At 50.9% G+C, this 16,337-nt stretch overlaps 1 protein-coding gene and 1 long non-coding RNA gene across 2 annotated transcripts; one reads left to right on the forward strand and one right to left on the reverse strand.

Moving 5' to 3' along the window:
• Window positions 1–3,976: 3,976 nt before the first annotated feature.
• FOXD3 (forkhead box D3) lies at window positions 3,977–6,367 on the reverse strand. The gene has a single exon (XM_065928659.1). It carries the CDS (start codon window positions 5,946–5,948, stop codon window positions 4,503–4,505), a length of 1,446 nt encoding a protein of 481 aa, XP_065784731.1. The 5' UTR covers window positions 5,949–6,367; the 3' UTR covers window positions 3,977–4,502.
• Window positions 6,368–7,047: 680 nt separating this feature from the next.
• On the forward strand, window positions 7,048–8,974 carry LOC136163878 (uncharacterized). The gene is made up of 3 exons (XR_010662302.1): window positions 7,048–7,407; window positions 7,598–7,717; window positions 7,878–8,974. It is a non-coding gene; the product is annotated as an uncharacterized lncRNA (long non-coding RNA).
• The last annotated feature ends 7,363 nt before the right edge of the window (window positions 8,975–16,337 follow it).

Genomic DNA, 16,337 nt, shown 5'->3' on the forward strand with positions numbered 1-16,337 from the left:
CATTCTGACTAGCCTCTCTTTTGCTCCATCCTTTCAGACAGCGGGTATGGGGGTGGGGGGCTGAAATAGAAAAGTTCGTCTTTTACACCTAAAATCTAGTGGTTCAAAACCCAGCCAAAAACTGCAGGTGTTTGTAACAGAGTTGTTCGCCTTTCTGTTGGTTGGTGGTTTAGTCGCTAAGTGGTGTCGGAACCCTTCCTATGCTCATGGGATTTCCCAGGTAATAATACTGGAGTGGGTAGCCGTTTCCTTCTCCAGGGGATCTTCCCGACCCAGGGATGGAACCCAGGTCTCCTGTATTGCAGGCGGATTCTTTATTGACTTTACTGAGCCACCAGGGAAACCCGTTTGTCTTTCTAGAAGCCACTAACAAACAAACACCTTACATCCATCCCCTTAGGTCTTTACAATTTACAAAACACTCCCCCCCACCCCGTCACTGACACCAACTCACCTAATCCTGCAAGCCCAAGCTACAAGTATCATTCTCTCATTCTCGCTGTAGAGACAAGGGAATGGACAGACTCAAAGAAACCAAGCAGTTTGTCCATGGTCACAGTCAGTAAATACATATGTCCTGATTGGGATGTCCTCTTCCCTCTGGAAGACCTCTCTCTTTCCACTGCTTCGTATCATTACCTCCCATGAAATAGACACACACAGACACACAGAAACACACACACACACACACACACACACACACACACACACACACTCCACCTGGGCACTCTGAGACCTTCCAACCTCCCATCCACCTCTCAGAGAGGAGTTTATTCACTAATGATGCTGCAACTTGCCACCATCACGGACACGAGTGGAGTCTGATAGACATGGCTCTGGAACTGGCTTTCTTTCAGATCATAGTCTCTTCACAACAGTTCTTAAAGGAACCTACGTTAAAACATGCATGCGCGCGCACACACGCACACACATCAGCCTTCCATGGCCCTCTCACTGCTAAGACTCTTTCTATAAACCGTATAAAATAAATAACCTCAAATATACTCTTAATTGCTTCCCAGTCTATGTTTCCTCATCACTAAACTTTATTGCTTCCCAATCTTTAGGGCAAATTCCCCTCGGGACTCTGCCCATTCCAAGAGAGTGATCGAGAAAAACAGCTTCTCTGAGATTCGACCTGGGTGTCCCAGGCCGGGAGGATGAGCAGGGTAACAGGGTCAGGGTGCTCAGAGCCTGGGAGGGAAGGTCTCTCAGGGTTAGGTCTGGACCCTCGGAGACAAAACTGCGAAGTTTCGCATCTGCTCGTCGCCCCCTACAGGCCACGTCCGCCATGGCATTAAGAGCCCTGAAAAGAGCGTGCATATATTGTAGCCTTGGTTCGCTTTTCCATGGACCTCCGAATTCACCCTCCATTCCCGGAGCAGTGACTAAGTACCGGGACCCCCTCGGGGGACTCCATCCAAGGGATGTTCGAAGGGACACAGCCCTCGGAACTGGATGGACTTTTTAGAAATGAGTGCCAGAGGAAGTGGAAACCAGTTTAAATTGGTATATAGTCGAAAGCTAAAATCCACCCCCCCCAAAAAAAAACCCCGCCTCCTCTTTTTATTACAAATAAATCTGCCTAAGTGAAATAAAAAGGTGATATCAGTCGTGTTGCCCTTAAATCTCAGTGTAAGAGGGGATTTTCAGTGCCTTTCGACGCCGGTGGTCGAGTTTGCACATATAAAATGTGGGTTTCAGGCCCTCTCTTGAAGCCCAAGTGCTTGCGTTCATTATATATGATATTTGCATTTTCTTCTGCTGCTCTAAGCCTTCGTGGTCTAACAAGCTTAAACCAAAAAGAGCTTTTCAGGGGGTAATGGCCAGGCCTAAATCCCTGACATCTGCCTGGACTTTTAAAGAGTCGCTGGTCGGTTTGAGGTCTGGGTCTCCTACCCGCCCAGAAATAAAGAATGGGTCATCTTTAGGCTCTAGTTCAAGGTTGGTAAGTGTCTGGAAAGAAAGTTGCCGGCGGATCTCTCCTCTGCACTCCATCGCCGAATATATCAGGGGGAAAAAATGCTCCGCGGATCTCAAGCGGCGGCTTGTGGCCGAGTGTCACGCCGCGGGCGCAGGCTCGGCCGGTATTGCTGCTATGCGCGGAAATATGAGCGAGTAATTTTATAAGTAACAAAGGATCAGGGATGGAATGAGGCCCCTGTTATCCAATGTCATTTAGAAGCCTTGGATCAGCAGCTTCTTGAGGCTAAAAGTGAATTCAAGAAGCCCGGCCTTTCCCTTTTCCCAGGGGTGTAAGCTAAATTTAGAAATAACCTCTATGTGTTTGCACAAATCATGTACCATTTGCTGTTTGTGTAAAAACCGATTAGCCAGACACAACTGTGAAACAACTTGTTACTTTTATAGCTGCAACACACAAACAAATTTAGATCCGTTTAGTTTTCCTTGTAAAAAGAGATTAGAAGGGACCCGCCCGTTGACTGTGTGGTCCATAATCTCTTCTTCGTGAAGGTTACTGTAGCTCCTCTCGGTGGCGGTTGATTATCAAGTTCTTGTTTATCAAGTTAAACGATCTCACCCCCGGCAGCTTGTTTTATTTTAGGACTCTGATCCAGAAGGAATGTTTACTCAGGACACAATAATGTTTACTGTTTATCAGGAAGACCGATTCGGTATTTGCGAGGAAGTGTCTTTTAAAGTGACGCCCTAGCCCACGCCGACAGCCGAGAAATAGGGCTCGGATCAGCAGCCGGGAGCTATCTCCGCGACCAGGGAGGCATCTCCGCGACGAGGAAGGCGAGGTGGACGCCAGCGCCGGGGACTGACGGTGTTTTGCAAACAGCACCCGCAAAGGGCCGAGCAGACAGTACTGCTACCCGCTCCAGTTTTAAAAAGCAATTTCGCATACGTAATTGCAACAGCTAAATTAATTACGAAATAATTAGAATTGATGTCATTTGAGGATGTGTTGGTGGTGATGGGAACTGACTTTCCGCATCTAGATGTTTCATTTCTACGTTAATACTTACGGTTGCAACAGCTGAAATGCACATTAAAAATAATTCACAAGGACATTTCCGCATTCCTGCTTTGTGATCTCGCATTTCATACTAAACTAGCCTAAGGTATTTTTTAAAGTTTAAGAAACGGGTGATGTGCATCTGTTTTAAAAGGATGTTAAAGGATATTTCTTGGCCTTTGGAAAAGCTGCGGGTTGGTAAGAAAGGAAACATTTACAGGAACCCTTCAGATATCGAAATTATGTTGTGGATTGATTATTGCCATAGAAAAGAGGCATCTTATTTGAAATTATGAAAGAACAAAACAACAATGTATCATCTATGAGGTTAATATAGGTAATACTATTTCACTACAAAATTTAAAATGCCATTACATATATTTAAAAAGTTAACTGGGTTTATTACCACCTCCACTTAGAGGATGAAAATAGTTTGAAAAAAAATCAAGGCTTTAAATGCTTAGATCAGGGAAATGTTTGGAATTAACATTCTTTTGAAAGGTTAATTGAAATGATTAAGAACTCTCTTTTGGAAAGTTTCCTTTGTGAAAGATGAAGTCTGATGTTTAAAAATAATTAAAATTGTGCAGAAGTTTAGAATTAGGTTGGTTTTTAAAATGGCAGCTTACTTTATCTTCAGAAATATCTAGTCATTTAGATGTAATGTATTGAAAGGGAGAAAATCACCACCCACACACCCATGTTATGTGAAAACTAAAAGAAAATATTAGTACAATTTAAATTAGGCGTACTTTTTCCAATTAAAATTTTCTTACACTCAAATTATGAATTAGCAAAGTTTGAAAAGGTCATTCCTTGAAACTCATCTGGGAAGAATAAAATGCAAATATTATTTTAAAATCTTGTCATTTACTTTAGACACCTAAATGAAACATTAAGCTGAGCCTTTAAAAATTTTATTTACAAAGTTGTGTACAACACGATGGAATAACATTTAGAATACCATATATATTCATTATATATAAACAGACTTTTATATAGAATGACTTTCGTCTTCTGAAAATTTTATATTTAAAATCTCCCAACGTCTCTATACATTTTTTCTCACATAAAACTGCTGAGAGTGAACCTTCAGAAAAAATGAAAGTTCAGAGCTCTAAATCTACTGAATTTTTTTCTTAAAAAAATAAAAACCCCAAAAGGAAAGTCAGTAATTTTTATACAAATATGTACAAAGAATTTCCCTCTCATCCCCCAGGTACTGAGAGCAGGCGCCGTCCGGGTACAGTTTTGGAAAAATCGGTTTTCGGTTTTACCTGTACGGAAAGATATTCCCCGCGGGCGCGCGGTGAGAGTTTGCTTCGCCAGCCTAGGTGTGCAGGACTGGGTGGAGGCCGCCGAAGGTCGGTGTTGAGGGGTCGGGGGGGAGGAAATGGAAGAGAGGCAGAGTCCAGGATTGGGCAGGGGGGCCAGGAGCGGGGCGGGGCGCGCAACTCGCAAATTGCAGCCGAGACTCCAGGCCGCCGCCAGGCCCCGCATCCCGGCCACCGGCGCGTCCCTATTGAGCGGGCCACTTGGCTTGAGCAGCGGCGGCGGCAGCAGCGGCAGCCGAGGCTGCAGGCTGCAGAAACTGTCCAGAAAGCGGCACGCTCAGAATCGGCGCGATGGTGGCCGTCGTCCGACTCAGTGAAAGAGGCTGGTGCGTGGCCATGAGCGCTGCCGACTGCACGGTCCCGGGCGGCCGCAGGAAGGACTGCGCGGCGCCACCGCCTCCGCTACCCGCGGTGCCCCCAGTTACCCCAGCGCCCCCAGCGCCCGCGGCCGAGCCCCCGGGCGCCGCGGGGCCCCCTCCGATGATATTCTCGATGCTGAACGACGGTCGCGCGCTCGGCTCGGACTTAATGAGCGACGCCGTGGTGCCCGCGGCGCCCGCCGTGCCTGCGGCGGCCGCGGCGGCTCCCAAACTATTGAGCTGCAACTGCAGGCCCGGGCCGAGCTGAGAGCCGAAGGCGGCCGCTTTGCGGCCGAGCTCACCCGAGGGCAGCAGCGGCACAGCGGGCGGCAGCACCGGGGCCACGGGCGGCAGCGCGTACGGGTACTGGAGAGCCGCGGCCGCCGCCGCAGCTGCCGCGGCCGCCGGGTGCGAGTAAGCACCGGCCGCGGCCGCAGGGTGCAGGCCGTAGGGGCGGCCGTAGGGCCCCGCGGCGCCGGCCGCCGCCGCCAGGCTGTAGGCGCCGAAGCTCTGCATCATGAGCGCCGTCTGCTCACGCAGGTGCTCCTGCTGGTGGCGCTTGAAGCGTTTCCGGCGCCGCAGGAAGCTGCCGTTGTCGAACATGTCCTCGGACTGAGGGTCCAGGGTCCAGTAGTTGCCCTTGCCCGGGTTGCCCGGTTCACGGGGGATCTTGACGAAGCAGTCGTTGAGCGAGAGGTTGTGGCGGATGCTGTTCTGCCAGGCGGGGAACTTCTCCCGATAGTAGGGGAAGCGGTTGCTGATGAACTCGCAGATGCCGCTCAGAGTCAGCTTCTTCTGCGGGCTCTGCAGGATAGCCATGGTGATGAGCGCAATGTACGAATAGGGCGGCTTCACCAGGCTGTTCTTGGGCTTGCTCGGGGCCAGGCCACCCGCCGCACCGCTGCCGGAGCCGGGCCCGCCACCGCTCCCGCCGCCCTCCTCGCCGCCAGCGCCGCTCTTGCAGCCGTCGGCCTCGGATGCTCCCGCCTCGCCCCCTGGCCCGGCCCCGGCTCCAGCCACCTCTTTGGGCAGTGCCAGGGGCTGCTGGTGCGGCGGCTGAGGCTGCCCGTGGTGGGGTGCCACCGGCGTCACCTCGTCCGCCTCGTCCAGGCGCAGCTCGGGCGGCCCCGCGGGACTGTCGCAGCCCCCATCGCTGTCCTTCTCTTCCAGCGCGTCGTCGCCCTCGCCCACCACATCGATGTCCACGTCCTCGGCCGTCAGCACCGTCTGGCCGGACATGTCGCTGGCGCTGCCGCCACCGGAGAGGGTCATCCCTCCTCGGGGTTGGTGGCGGCGGCGGGGAAGGAGCGGCGCGCGATGGGCGTCTTCAGGGGCTGCCGCCAACCTCAGGAAAGGGGTTTGGGGCGCCCCCGAAAGACAGGGGATTGGGAGAGGGGAGGGGGGCGTAGGTGGTCCGGGGCCCTCCCGGCTTGGCTCACAGTCGGCGGCCGGGCATCGCACGACTCGGGCTGTGCCGTCCGCCCCCCGTGGCAGCGCTCCGCAAACTCCAGCTGTCCCTGGCGCTTGGTACTAGGCGCTCGCTGCTGATCCCGGCCGCGGCCCCGGACCCGGCCCGGGCCCGACAGCTTCTCCACGCCGCACCCCCTCACTTCGCCTGCCTTCCTCTGCCTCCGGCCCGGGCGTGGGGAGCAGGAGCGGTGCAGGCGGGCGCGGGACGCGGGGCGCCGAGCAGCTCGAGAGGGCGCGGGCAGGGGCAACCGGGGGAGGGAGGGGGGTGTCAGGGACGCCGAAGCCCCCGCAGTCGAAAGTCCCGTTTTAAGGACTGGCCTGATAGATTACTTTCTACTTAAAGATCCAACGGGAGGCGGGGCCACGTGACCGTGCGTGACGTCAGGGCCGCCGCGGAGCCGGCCAAACTCAAGTTGGTCGAGAGAATTGTCAACAAAGGGACAAGGGACGCGCAACTCCGCGCCGCACCGTGCTCCGGCATCCCGCGGGGCCCCAGGGCGCCTGGGACCGCCCTGGGACCCCACCCTGGGCTGGATCCCGGCGAGGGGGTCGAGGGAGCCTGTGGGTGTGAGTGAGGGTGGGTGCGTGTGAGCGAGGGAGGGTGTGGGCCCGGGAGCGCCCGCCGGACCCGCGGCTCTGCTTCCCCGACCTCCCCGCCCCCTCTCCCTCCCCCCCCACCCTCGCTTGCCACCCGCCCTTTGCCAAAGCTCCCTAGGCATAGAATGTAGGACAAGATTCACATCCCTTTTTAAAATTTTTTTTAAAGAAAAACTTAGTAGTCTCGGTCTTGTGTGTGTTTTTTTTTTTTTTTTTAATTCTTTTTAGCTCTAAAGATTAAGGGCAGCGCCCCGGCTCTGTCTTGCTAATTAGACTTAAGAGCCCCTCCTGCCTCAGTGCTTGGTCGGCGGAGACACCTGCTGAGGGGAGGCGCTCCTCCTCCCGCTAAAGTCAAACCACAGGGTCCTGTCTTCGGTTTCCCGGCTCGATGTGGGCGTGTTTATATGTATGTGTGTGCAATAATATATCCCCCCCCCCCCCCACCGCTCGGCCACAGCAGCATCAGTTGGGGTTTCCGAAGGTCAGAAAATGGCTATTGATTAATCTATCAGAATAGTTGCAGAGAGAAATAAAAAGGACGTAAAATAACAGAGAACCTATAAATAAATCCGCGACTAGCAGCTCGGAGTTGTTAAACGACTTAGCATGTGAAAAAGTCGGAAATGAGGCGCTGGGGAAGGAGCCGGCATTGGCGGCGGCCTGGGTAAGTCGAGGGGGGACGGGAAGAGGCTTCGGGCCTCTAGGTTAGACGCCGCGCCCTGTTTGGGATGGCTGACCTCAGGGGGAGCGGGCGGTGTGACTTTTCAGGCTTCTGGGCCCAGCCTCCTGGGAGCGGGCTTGTTGACGACCCGGACTCTCCTTGCGGCTAACTAACGTGGATTCTTTCCTCTTAGGGTATAGACAAACCCTCCAAGATTTTAGTTCCTCAGAGACCGGCAACAGAGGAGGTGGAGGAGGAGGCGAAGATATGGCCAGTGCACACCGAGTTTCTTTGGCAAGGAAAGTCAGTGATGGTAGGAAAGACTGTCGGCATTTAACTGGGATGGAGGGTGGGGGGCGCAAACCGACCCCGGATGCGTGACATTGCTGGGGCGCGTGGACCGCGCACTTCGGAATACTGCTCCTGACCTGGTGAAGCCGCGATGCGCTGCTTTTTTCCTCCTGCATTTTTAGGCAGACTCCTTGCGAGCCGCGAGTACCTGCCGGGTGTTAAGGGCTCCTGGAACCCAAGCCCAGTCTGGCCACTGAGGCCTGAGAAGGGAGTGCAGGCCTTACCAGAGGAAGGAGCACAAGGGGAGATAGTCTGAGAAGAAATAGTGAAATTCAATATTTACAGAAGACACTAAGAAACTGGATGTATTTCCTGGAGGCCAGTAGTACTTATGATTCCCTGTCTGTGCCTCTCTCACCTACCACCTCTCTCATTCCTTAGCCTGGACACATACCTAAACTTGCTTCACTCATAGGCAGTGCGACACACAGATTGACTTCAATTTTCATTAGATAATTTCCCGGATAAAACACTAGTACATTGGACCCCCCACTTCGCAGGATGTTTCTGGTTGAAGCCGGGGCAGTTCCTCCATCTTGAGACGCCCAGGAAACTCCACGATTTTTCTGTATCTAAATGATACCCCGGTTGCACTTGACCCTGAAATACATCTGAGTTCATCCCCGCAGCTGCACCGCTTTGTGGCCCGCAGGCTCCGAACTGTTTACAATACCTTTTAGACAGCTTCCCGCAAAACCGACTGCAGCGGCGAACTGGCTGCCCGCTGTCCCTCGGCAGCGGAGGTCCCGGGTGAAACTGTCTCAGTAACCCAATAATTACAAAAAGAACGTCGGAGGGGCACGTAAAAGAAACTGAATCCACAAATTCCTTTTGCTCAGCTTCGGTTGTCCAGTCCCAGAAGCAGGCGCGGGCCGGCAGGAGCCCCACCGCAGCCTAGGAGACTGGGCCCGCGTGGACGCGTTGCACGTGTGTGTGTACGCGCGTAAGGGTAGCGGCTCCAGGGGATGCCCTCCGCAGTCTTCTTGAAGCATCCTCCAAATGAGCCTAATTTCAATTCCTCGACCCGCCAGGGCTGGCTCTCAGCACTCCCTCGGCGCCGCTGTTTACTGCCTCTGAGCCTCCCTCGGCCAAGACCTGGCCCCATCCGTCCATTCCCCCGAGTCTCTTTGGGACCTCCCTGGGGAAAGGGGTGGGGGTGAACAACTCCCAGCCGCCAGTTCCATTTGTTGCGCTTTTTTCTTTCGACACAATAAAAGTCAAATTAATTGATTCATACCATTAATTACGGCACGTAGCGTGAAAAGCAACGCTTCCCCTCGGTTAGAGATCTATTGTGTTAATCTCTTGTTCAATCAGTGTTACCATCTGATGCCGGGTCTGGCCCTTACAGAAACTTTTCGACTCGATTAGCTAAATGATGAGACGTGCGGGACCTACTGGCTGAGCCCCCGACGTCCTGCGCCGGTGCCGGCCCAACGGTTTAATATCGATTTCCAGCGAAGGCGGTGGATTTCTCCCAACAGCTCTAGGCTGGGCAGCCTGTCGCCCTTTTCCTTCTTCTGGGCGGACAGTAGCGCCGCGCAACCTGCCGTGGCGGGAAGGAGGCTAAGCGGCAGTCCAGGTGGGAGGCAGGAAGGTTCCCGCTGCCATCACTGCGGGACAGCGCCAGGGCGGAAGGGCGCGAGCCGGACACGGTGCAGGGTCCTGTCCTAGGCCAACTAGATTCCGGGCTTAGTAAATCCTGTTTGCCGCATGATCCCAGTTAGCGGCTGAAAGTCCAGAGGTCGTCAGTTACCGCCAACTTTGGAACAGAGATGGGAAAAGCGAGACAGATACAGAGCGACAGCGACAGCGCTTTGTTGGGGGGGGGGGGGAGAGAAAGATGTGTTCGAGGGAACGGAAATATGGGGGTGGGGGAGAAATGTGGATAAAACGTCTTCTGAATCTCGGTTACTGGGGGGGTAGTACGAGGGAGAATGAAAAACACAGGCACAAACAATTACTATGAATGAGAGTGATTATTTGGGTCACAACAAGCGAACTTCCCAGGAGGGATTTAAAGAAGATGGCAGCCAGCTGTCTCACCTGTTCAAATGTTTGGAACGTTTCAGCCAAAAGAGAATGTAACGAGGCTCCCTCCGTTTCTCCTGGGGTGGGCAGAATCCGTGGTACCCAGCTGCAGAAACCACCAGGACAGAGTCCGTTGGGGGCGGGGATTGGTAGTGGTGGTGGAGGGGACCGAGGTTCTAGCAACAAGAAACAAGAAAAGTGGAGTTCGGATCGATAGGAAGGAAATTGAGACGTCTCGGGGGAGGGGAGATTTAGTGTGTGTGTCCTGGGGGGTGAGATGGGGATGGGGGAGACAAGAAGAGGATGAAACAATTTATGACGAAGAAGGGGAAATTAATTACAACTCAATTTGGGTTCTTAAGTGGTCAACACAGGAGGAGGGGCACGGTGAGCGTGTTCGGAAGGCTGGAATGGCCCACCTCGCCAGGCGCGGGAGAAAGCAGGTGCCCTCTTCCTCGCCCTTTAAGTCAGAAACTATGCCCGTGGTTGAATAAATCGTTGGCCGGAGGTGAGATAGAATCGTTACGCCCAGGCGCGGGTGCACTTTTCTTATTATACGGGGAGAAAGGACCAGGTCGCGCAGCCGGGGCGCGACCCCCACAGAGAGCAGCCACCCTTCTTAATGCAGGGGAAACTAAATGTGGGTGGAGTCCATCTGGAATATACCCCTCTCCCCAACCCCCAAAAAACAAAGTCAGCTCTTTATTGACAGTCTTCACCGATATGTTAAACTATTATCAGCTTCTGCCTGGATGACCGCCACCGAGGGAGGTGGGAAGGGCTGAAAGGACACCCCGGGCCCCCACCCCACCTAAGTTATTTCTGTTTCCAAGAGGGTGGGATTTTCAGCTTATTTCCCACCACCCTTGTATACCTTTCCAGATCTCTGGCGGGCGGGGTTGGGGGGGATTAATTTAATGTTCATGTTTGGGTTTGCATTTCAAAATTTCATTTATTTTTAAGGTGTCCGCCACTCAGGGCCCATGCGAAGAAGTGCCTTCCAATGGTGAGAGACCAAAGGGAGAGGAAGAGAGACAGAGAGAGAGAGGGAGAGAGGATGGCTTCGAATTTATTTATATTGGAAATGTATAAACATCCATTCTGTAAAAGGCAACACGTTTAATTAACGATGAGAGAGCAGTTAGGGGCAGAAAGCTAGTAAAATTGTGTGATAAATTTATGGCATTGTTAGCGTGCTTTTAATTATGGCTATTATGTTAATTATTTCACATTAGCATGGAGTTATCAGCAGCATGTCAGATTTAATCAAAACGAGCCTTTCTCTCGAAAATTGTTCTTTTCATCCGCGAGGAGAAAGGTCCTGGGCAGGATCGGGGCTTAAAAATGACTTGGCATTGAAAGCTCGAGTCTTCCCGACACGGTTTGGTGCGATGCGGCGGGGCCCGGCTGTCCGCGGGTCGCTCCAGGCTACCGGCAGCTCTCGGAGGAGCCGAAGGCTGGGTTTTTAGGAATTCACCATTTTCACCCCCTTCGGAGCCGACACTTCATCATATGGGATCATTCTGTCAAACAATATGATGCTGCTCATTTTTATCTGTCCCGCTTTACAAAACCCCCATTCAGCCCGCCGTGGAGCAACAAAAGCCTCTGAGCTGTTCGGCGGCGCCTGCCGGCCACGGCCTCCCCCGCGCGCAAGAGAGAAGGCGAGAGGGGCCGAGGAGCGCGGGCGGCGGGCGCGCGCCCCTCGCCGCCCGAGGGAACGCGGCCTGGCGGGGCCCGCGCGCCCAGGTGGCGGGTCCTCGGGTGTGGCCCCCTCGGGACACGCCTCTCCCAGGCCCGCATCCGCCCTCGGCCTCCCCGCGAGCTCAGGGCAGAGGCGCCTTTCCCACCCCGAGAGCGACGTCGCCCACCCAGGCTACATCGATTTCTTAATCACTGCAGATCGATTTATTGGGAGCAAATAAATAGCCCGTTTGGGGAACGTTTCAATTGTGGGCTTCATAGTTGGGGCGCTGACGCGGGAGGGTGCGCAGGGCCGAGGGGCGCGCGCCGGGAGGGGCTTGTGGGGCGCTAAGGCCGAGCACCAGTCGCCGCAGGAGCCTTGAGTGTGCACGCGCGGCCAGTGCCGCACGTCCCCCGCTCTCGGATCCCCGGCGACGCCGCGGCCTTCTCGAGGGTTCGGCTTCCCCGGCTTGCCCTCAGCTCCCTCTGGCGGCGGGGCGAGCAGGAGTTCTGCTCTCAGCCCTTCTGCCTTGTCACGTCCAGGCAAGTTCTCCCAGGGTTCTGAATCTTTCAAAAGATCCCCCTCGGGCCACCGATCGACCCTGACTCCAGTCCCTGGGACCCGCAGCGGGCGGAGGTGCACCTGGCAGCTCGCGCCCATCCCGCTGGCCTTCCGTCCCAGGCCCCGGGACGCGGCTGCCTCCTCGTCCCGGCGCCCGGAGCGGCCTTCCTGCACAAGACCACTCAGGCCCCCGCCCTTCCCGGGACCGGGCTATGGACCGGCCAGCTGTTGCCTTATTTTTAGCGCTATTCCATTCGCGCGGTTATATTTAACTCGATCCACTCCTCAGAGGAGGTCGCTGGGACATCGAATTCTCTACATCGCAGCTTGGGCCCGCCCGCCTAGCTTCAGGGGCAAGTTGGAAAACGCCAGCTTAAGAATCTTTGACATCTCCGGAGCTTGGCTGGGAGAGGGAAGGTTGAGAGGGCTGGTCGTAGAAGTAGTGGCCACGCTGCCTGCACACTCGCTGAGTAGACGGTCCGCCTTGGGTGGGGGAGGGGAGTGTGGAGGAGGATTCAGCCCCTGGGGAGAATTCTCTGCGGGAAGTATTGGGTCCATTTCCTACTTATGCATGACCCAGAGCACCCAGATGACCTGGAAGACCTTTTACAACTCCGCCCTTCAGAAAGGTAATGATTTTTGTATTCATGCAGAAATCCCCTCTCCTCCCTACTCCTGAACACTGGGCAACAGGATACTTAAGTTTAAACCGGCTTGTCAGTTGCAGCCTAGTCTTGCTGGTCAAAAATCTCCAGAAGACCATGCCACTGACTCAGTCACATCCCAAGGAAAGGACCCATTTGGATAACATATAGAGACACCGCTATAATACATACTTTTTCTCTCAGAAGGGCAGACTGAATTTACACACACACACACACACACACACACACACACAAGCAAAAGTCACATATTAAAAGTACACATACAGATGTGGCAAGACCTGGAATACGCTTATAAAATTTTAATTCTTCTCCTAGTGCTTTTAAAGAAACGACTTTCTTAGCTTTGGGTCCAAAGCAGTTATTTCTGTCTGCCTCTTTTTGTAGGACTCTGCAACGTATAGGAGAAGGATGAAAGTCATACAGCTGAAATCAGGGAGGGAAAAAAAGTGAAGTCACTCAGTCGTGTCTGATTCTGTGACCTCATGGACTGTATGTAGCCTGACAGGCTCCTCAACCCGTGGGATTTTCCAGGCAAGAATACTGGAGTGGGTTGCTATTTCCTTCTCCAGAGGATCTTCCTGACTCAGGGATCAAACCCAAGTCTCCCGCACTGCCGGCAGACTCTTTACCGTCTGAGCCACCAGGGCAGCCCTGGAATTCAGGAGAGGATATTCAAACCAAGCATTCTCTGGGGGACTGGGGGAGGGGTGGGGAACCGGCCGGCAACATTCAATAAATATTGGTTCAGTAATTGAATCAGTAAGACTTATTGAAGAAAGTTTGTAGTTAATATGGGATATAATTAATTGTATAAATATTTATCATAAAACGTTAGAAGATTTCAGAGTAGACACACCTAACTCTGCCTGGAAAAGAGGTATGCGGAGGAAGATTTCCCAAAGGAAATAAAACCTGAGCTGTCTTGAATGATGAGTAACTGCTGTTAGGTGGATGAAAGGAGGAACCTTGTTCTAGGCAGAGAACACAGACTTAGGCAAGACAAGAGGAGGACCTTATAGTTTAATTGGACTGAAACAAGAGGGGGCATGTAGTTGGAGTTGATAGAGTGGAAGCAGACAAGAGTGACATCATAAAGATTCCTGAATGTTGTGTTAAAGAACCTAAAATTGATAAAGAGCCACTGAAGGCTTTTAACTTTATGGTTGGCAGTTCAGTTCGGTAGGTCAGTCCTCTGACTCTTTGTGACCCCATGGACTGCAACACACCAGGCTTCCCTGTCCATCACCAACTCCTGAAGCTTGCTCAGACTCATGTCCATCCAGTTGGTGATGCCATCCAACTATCTTATCCTCTGTCTGTCCCCTTCTCCTGCCTTCAATCTTTCCAAGCATCGGTGTCTTCCAGTGAGTCAGTTCTTTGCTTCAGGTGGCCAAAGTATTGAAACTTCAGCTTCAGCATCAGTCCTTCCAGTAAAAGTAAAATTTTGCAACAATGTTTTGAGCCCAAGTGAAGAATAAGTTAAAGGAATAAGACCCGAGGTAGTAAAGAGGCTATTTCCATTGTCTCAGTAAGAGGTGATAAAGATGTGACTTTAGTGCAGTGGGACTGGAGAAGAGGGGGTGAATTGAAGAAAGATTTTGAAGGTAAAATTGATAAAACTAGGTGTCTGATAAGAGAGAAGGAGTTCACAGTAACTCTCACACAGAAAACTTGGGTGTCTGGAGGAAGAATGAAGATGGAGGAACACTCTAGTCTCTTACTCCTCATCCACATGACCAAGTTACCTCCTTAAATATCAGTCAGAGCATGCCAATCACATCCTGGATCAAAAACCTCATTGTTTATAGAGGAAAATCCAAACTCTTTAGGAAAGCATTTCAGGTATGTTGTGACCTGGCTCCAACTTATCTTCTAATTTCATTTGTACTCCATGCAATAGGCCCATGAGACTATACTCCTTTCCAGGACATACCATGAACTCCATTATATACCAGTTGTGTGACCTTGAGCATGTCCCTTACACTTCTTTGTGCCTTATTTCCTGTAAATAAGGAAATAGTGTATCTGTAAAATGGGGATAATAGTACCTTCTTTTGGGGGATTATTATAAGGATTAAGACTACCCAGAACACTTTGAACCAGTTTTGACACATAGTTTTAAGAATCACTGGAAAGCAATTTTTTTTCAATGAATTGTGTTTTTGCAATACCTTTTTCTGTTTTCTGGTTGAGACTCATAGCATAGTCCCATCTTTCTTAGAGTTTTCAGTCTAGTTGTAATAAGTGAGAGAGGAGACATTGTAAACCCTTGAAGGTAGAGATTGAGAGGCTTAGATTATTATTTCTTTTAATCTTGAAAAGTGACTATTGTAGAATTTTGAGCAGGGAAATAGTGTGACTGCATATGTGGTTTAGCAGTATCACTCTATTATTGAGATAGAGAATGGACTGAACACAGAAGTTGATGAGTTCTGTTGTTGCACATACTAAATTTGAGGTGCTGGTGGAATTTCAGAGTTGAAATCATTAGTATGAAATAAAGCTCTAGAGCACTGCTGTCTAATGGAAATATAATGTGAGCTACAAATGTGAATTATGTATGTACTTTTATCTGTTAGGTATGTCTAATAGTTACTTTTTAAAAAGTAAATAAAAATAAAAAAGTAAATAGAAACAGGTAAGTCAATTTCAATGATAAATTTCATTTACCCCAAGATATCTTGAAAATATTGTCGTTTAAGCATACAGTGTATATAAAAACATAAAAATTACTGAGATATTTTCTATTCATTTTTTTCCTGATGAAGTCTTTGAAGTACAGTGTGTATTTTATCTTTATACCCATCTTAATTTGAACTAGTCACATTTCAGGTGCTCCAGGGCAATAAGTAGCTAATGGTTGTCATATTGGGTAGTGCAGGTCTAGATCTTAAGAGAAATTGGGACTACAAATACTTAGGAATCATCAGTATTTAAACATGATAGTTCAGGTAGTGAGAGTCTGTAAGCTTGGAGAATGGGAGTGGGTTCAATGAGAAAAAGGCCAAGGGACTATCAGAGAGGGAAGAAGGAAGAAGAACCCATAAAAGAAAGTGAGAAGAGAAACAGAGCATAACTGGAAGCAAGTACCATCATGGGAAGCAAGGAAGAGGGACTTTTTTATTTAATTGGAGCATAATTACTTTACAATATTGTGTTGGTTTCTTTGATAAAACAACTCGAATCAGCCATAAATAAGTATACATATATATATATCTATATCTCCTCTTCCTGTTGAGCCTCCCTCTGCCCATCCCATCCCTCTAGGTTGTCAGCGTTAATATACAATATTTGTTTCTCTCTTTCTGATGTACTTCACTCGTATAACAGGCTCTCAGCTCATCCACTTCAGTTCAACTGACTCAAAGTTGTTCCTTTTTAAGGCTAATGTTCCATTGTATTTAACATATGTATACTACAACGTCTTTATCCCTTCACCTGTCAATGGACGTCTAGGTTGCTTCCATGTCCTGACTGTTGTAAATAGTGCTGTAATGAGCACTGGGGTACATGTGTCTTTTTAAAAATATTTTTATTTTTGGCTGGCACTGAGTCTTCGTTGCTGTGAGAGGGCTTTCTCTAGTTGTGGAGAAGAGAATCTAGTCTCTAGTTGCAGTATGTGGGCTTCTTTCATTGCAGTG

The sequence above is a fragment of the Muntiacus reevesi genome, chromosome 1, assembly GCF_963930625.1.
Source record: "Muntiacus reevesi chromosome 1, mMunRee1.1, whole genome shotgun sequence".
NCBI classification, from domain to species: Eukaryota; Metazoa; Chordata; class Mammalia; order Artiodactyla; family Cervidae; genus Muntiacus; species Muntiacus reevesi.

Excerpts from the sequence above, each read along its gene's own strand:
- FOXD3 (XM_065928659.1), bottom strand. The coding sequence starts at position 5,948 with ATGACCCTCTCCGGTGGCGGCAGCGCCAGCGACATGTCCGGCCAGACG.